At 41.5% G+C, this 5,252-nt stretch overlaps 1 protein-coding gene across 1 annotated transcript; it reads right to left on the reverse strand.

The window, feature by feature from the left end:
- Nucleotides 1–1,579: 1,579 nt before the first annotated feature.
- On the reverse strand, nt 1,580–4,474 carry cyp19a1a (cytochrome P450, family 19, subfamily A, polypeptide 1a). Its single transcript, XM_031848517.1, has 9 exons — nt 4,235–4,474; nt 3,969–4,119; nt 3,716–3,870; nt 3,438–3,602; nt 3,209–3,323; nt 3,007–3,118; nt 2,668–2,830; nt 2,311–2,552; nt 1,580–2,030 (listed from the first exon to the last, which is right to left on the reverse strand). Exons 1-9 carry the CDS (start codon nt 4,446–4,448, stop codon nt 1,773–1,775), a joined length of 1,575 nt encoding a protein of 524 aa, XP_031704377.1. The 5' UTR covers nt 4,449–4,474; the 3' UTR covers nt 1,580–1,772.
- Nucleotides 4,475–5,252: the final 778 nt, after the last annotated feature.

Here is a 5,252-nt window from a genome sequence, read left to right on the forward strand (position 1 = left end):
AGATAGATAGATAGATAGATAGATAGATAGATAGATAGATAGATAGAGAGATAGATAGATAGATAGATTGATGGTGATTGAAATCGACAGTATTAGGCCGATACATGAGGAAGTGATAATTAAGGCATCTTTTCACCCTGAAACTACTGTACACTAGTGTTAACAAATATGACAGATGTTGTTGGAAGTGTCACTTTCAAACTTAAACGGATACATGGTGCTTCTATGAATTTATAACTTGGACCACCAGTTGTTTGGTTCTCAATCGTATCAAGCTTAACAGAAGATCATTCTGAAGATGATTGTTTTTCCTGGTAAATTTACAAGATGCATCTAACAGTCAGAGCCGTGTACATGAGATGATTTGCATCCTGATGGAATGAGACTAAGGTTAATGAGAACATATAGTGATTCCCAGGACACCTGCAAGGAACAGCCTGTGACACACACACACATACACACACACACACACACACACACACACACACACACACACACACACAAACACATTCGCTTACAGTTCACACACATACAGCAGGTACACTTTAATGAGTGGATGAAATGGTGTGTTACTCTGCTGCAGATGTAGGTTAGCATACCAAGCACTTATGTGTGTGTGTGGGTGTGTGTGTGGGTGCGTTTTTCTGACATATTCTCCTCATCTCACTGTAATCAGCACACGCAGCTCCCAGGAGATGTTTCACTCTCTTGCATCACTGACAGCTGTTGGTTGACATCTCTGGAGGAACAGTTGAATAAACTTATCTACATGTATATTTTCTCCTATTTCTTCTTGAAGAACCTCCATCTCTATTTCTCTTCACACAATCAAACTAACATGTTTGCATGTGTGGGTGTTGCTGGTGTTCAGAGAGTGGAACCAATACAAATTGAAACATCTGTCTGTGAAACGTATTGCCACGTTTGCCCAGAGGCAGAGCAATTGAACATAATGAATACATCGGTTGCTGTTTTTAGACTGGGGCGCATTTAGATCGTCGTGTTGTGTCTTGTAGCGCCCTCTCCTGATAAATATGTGCAAATACTAAAAGAAAATGAAAGCGATGGATGGAGTTTACTTTTAATAATGTACACAATTTTAGAAATTCTCTTTTCAGAATCAGAATCAAATTTATTTGCCAAGTATGCGTGCCCGTACAGGGAATTTGGCTTTGTGTTTTTCATCTCTTTTAATGTACTTACACAGAAATAGAATAACAGCCAAGAACAAGGACAACAAAGATAAACAAAGAAAGACAAAGAAAAGACAGGACTGTTATGTACACAAGTAGTGAAGAAAATAATAAGTGTTCACATGCATATTACATAAATAGGCCTTTATATAAAGAGCATCAATGACCAACAATAGAATAAAACATAAAACATCTAAATACAAGTCAAGTGTTCTGTACAGTGCAAAAAAGATAAATGAATACTTAACATGGTATACATGGACTGGATGATTATTTGCAGTATGTGCATGTAAAGATGTCTGTATACTATATGTACAGCGTGTAGGATTTATATTGTGCATATATATAATCACATAAAAAAAGAAGACAATATCACATAATATTGGCACAATAATTTACATTTACTTCAGTATTAGCATGTCTAAACTTACAGATCACAACATACATAAAAGTTCAAGTAGAAATACAATTTGTAATACTTACCATATATATATACCAAATATATAGCATAGCTCTGTACAGTCATAATATAATTGTTATGGAGATTTAAATGTGTGGGTACAACTAAAGGTCAGAGTCTCAGAGTGTTTTCCAGCTTCCTCTCTGTCTGGGTAAGAATCTCATGCTGAGATGTTCGGCCTCCTGCTGATGCTCAACAGGCTGCTGGGAGAGGTTGTTGGTCTGTGGGAGGCAGTCTAGGGTCAAGCCCTCATGGGGGCAAACAGAGTACTGGGAGAGCAGCGTCACCAGGATGGATTTCATCATTACCATGGCAATGTGCTTGCCAACGCAGGCGCGAGGGCCCGAACCGAACGGCTGGAAGTACCGGCGGGGAGCCTGAGGGAGGACAGATGAGCGAGGTAGTTGAAACACCTGAACACTTGGTTTAAAATCAAAGTATATGTCAATAACATACATATTTATGACCTAAAGAAGAGAACACCCTTTGGATACGCCGAGGATCCATTGCTCATAATGATAAGCTGAATGAGAAAACAGGCTTTCAGGGTCTTTAAGAGTTGATTTATTTATTCATGTTATCTTATCTGACTGTTTTGACTCCCAGAGTTGCAGATAAAACCTCAATTTGCCCCTAAAAAAATATACATCTACTTACATTTCTCTCAAAGTTTTCCAGACTGAATTCATTGGGTTTGACGAAAAACTCTGTCCTGTGCATACGGCCAGTGTTCAGGATGATGTTTGTGCCCTTCGGTACCCTGTAGCCATCTATGACGTCGTCAGCCAGGGCTCGACGCATGGTGAAGTCCACCACAGGGTGGAAGCGCAAGCCTTCGTTGATGAAGCTCTCCAGCACCTGTAGCCTCTGAAGGTCCCCGTTCTGGAGCGGTCTCTCACCTGCGGCAAAACAACGTAAGTGAGATGTCGTCACGCTTAAACGCTTACCACATCTATAGCACTGGCAGACGGCTCCCAATCCCGACAATATTTAACCAGTCTCCCAGCTCCTTACCTACAACAGTGTCTATCTCATGGAGCAGCCTAAACTCCACATCTGGATTCTGTTTGAGGAGCAGCAGCATGAAGAAGAGGCTGATGGACAGAGTGTCTGGTGCTGCGATCACCATCTCCAACACACACTGCTTCACGTTCTCCGCAGACAGTTCGCCATGGTTCTGAAAACACACAAGAAAATGTCAATACTTTACCCCAATCACTTCACCATTGGAGGACTTCTGACATATAGGTTGGTGGAAGTGCTGAATGTTTGAAAGAGGACAAAAGGAGGGTAGACTTTTCTTTTTAAATAAAAAAAACACTAAATGGCAACGAACTAATTTTTCAGACTGACCTGTGCAAATATGAGCTCTGCGGTGAAGTTGATGTTGTCTAGTTTATCCGCCTGCTCCAGATCTCTCCTCTTCTGCTCCACGAGGCTCTCTATGGCGTCTTGCAGCTCCTGGCTGTGAAACGACAGACGTATAACATAATGAAAAATCAAGTCAAACAAAGAAGCGCGCTCATATGAATCACAGAGGGACAGAGTGACTCACGCTGCTGCCTTGTGCCTTTGGTGAATCCAGTCAAATTTGAAGTAAACGTCTGGTTTGATTAGCACAGTCTGCCACGTGTCAAAATATTTCTGAATCTTCAGCAGCAGCTCTTTTTCTAGACACAAAGGAATCAAAAACACTCAATATAGCTGACCCAGGTCGTGACATTTCTGAATTTTGTCAACTTGCATGATAACATGAATCAGGAGATGAATGAATGCCTACTGACCGTTGACAGGGACACCCAGAAAGAGTCTGTTGGAAATGTCGACCACGGTGCAGCGCAGCAAACTGAGAACATCCACATGACCCAAACTGTCCAGGTCGTCCAGGTGAGTCTGCGTGGAGGAGACGCTAACCTCCACTGTCTGCTGCAAGCCCGGACCTGTCAGGGCTGATACGGATAATCAAAGATTTTGTGATTGAGGTCAAATCAAATATTTTTGTATCTGGAATCACTGTACCAATCAGTTAGTCTGCAGGGCTGATTAAAGGTTAGAATGATACCTTTGGTGTAGTAGGTGCGTATCTTTTTCCACAGAGTTACGTTGTTGTTAAATATGATGCCTCTCTCGTTCATGCCGATGCAGCTGAGTCCTTGCTTGCTTCCAAAACGTGAAGTATAATGTCCATTCTTCAGTACATGGTGCACCGCTGATGACCTACAAAAATTAAAAAAAACAGAAACAGATTGTCAGTTTACACTCAGATTGATCGTGAGGTAACTTTATATATCAGCATTAACGGAGCTAAAACCAACCTGCTGATTATGAGGGTCTCCTCTCCGTCGATCCAGACTCTGACAATGTCTCCGTACTTGTTGTTGTAGTAGTTGCTGGCTGTGCCTATACCAGTCCAGATGAATCTCACATATGACAGAAGTGGGCCCAAGCCCAGACAGAAACAAGGACCTATAAATGACAATAAGTGCAGTTTTCAGCTTATATGAAATTCAGTGATGAGTTTACAACAGTAACAGAATTGACACCAGCACAAAGAAAATAGTGTCAAAACCATCGAACCTACCCGGTGCAGCTTTCTTGTCTGTGTGCTTCCATGCAACCAGCAGCAGACAGACAAGTAGGATTAAGGTTCTGGTTGCCACCGAGATGCCCGGCGATCCCACTGCGGTGACGTTCGGGGACATGGAGACCAGGTCTGCCACTATGGTGTCCAAGCCTACAGGAGTCATCGTCCGTTCACAGGCAGAGATCAGATCCATAAAAAGGCTGGTTTGCATAAAACAAGTGCAACTGCAGAAACCCAACGTTTGGAACCGAGTGATGAGAACTGCTTCAGCAATCTGGGCTTCCTCTTTATATGCAGTCTGAGCTGGTTACAAGCCAGGTCAGGGTAATGCAAAAGCCACAACAGTGGAGGAAAATGTAAACAATACACTCGTAACCTTGAGGCGTTGGATTTGTGCCTGTGTCCTTGAGCGTACGGGACGCGGTTTGGTGGGTACGTGGTGTGGAGTCCAATCCAGCGGGTTCATGGGTCGTATTTGACAGTTTGGTTATGAGAAGCAAGTTTTGCTCCCCCTTTAAAGATCAAAAGGATCTGACTGGAGGTCCTACAAAACAGCAGCTGGCCTGAGATCAAGTATTGTTATTATTATAGTATTGTTGATATTATTATTACAGCTTTATCTGTTTTGCAAAAATAGAATTCTCTGTTTTTTAGATAAACGTACATACTTTAGTTTTCTTTCATGTCCTCTATAAAAGGAAGAAGAAGGAGAAGATTTTTATATTCAGTGATGTTTTAAAGTCTTTATACTTCTAGTCTTTTCTTTATAATTTACAGTATTTGTGATTACTCTCAGATTCCTCCATCAGACCACCAGTAGATGGAGAAGCAGAGCTGTGAGGCATCAAACCGGATCTTTAGATTCACTGCAACATGATGAAGTTATGAAAGCAAAATCTATACACTGACTATTATGAGATGACTATGATCAGAACACTAGTTCTGTAGCAGCTCTTCTGTCTCAAAAAGGAATCACAAATACTGTAAATTATAAAGAAAAATTTTATTATGAAGA

Source organism: Anarrhichthys ocellatus, unplaced genomic scaffold, assembly GCF_004355925.1.
Source record: "Anarrhichthys ocellatus isolate YVR2014 unplaced genomic scaffold, GSC_Weel_1.0 scaffold8, whole genome shotgun sequence".
Classification (NCBI taxonomy): Eukaryota; Metazoa; Chordata; class Actinopteri; order Perciformes; family Anarhichadidae; genus Anarrhichthys; species Anarrhichthys ocellatus.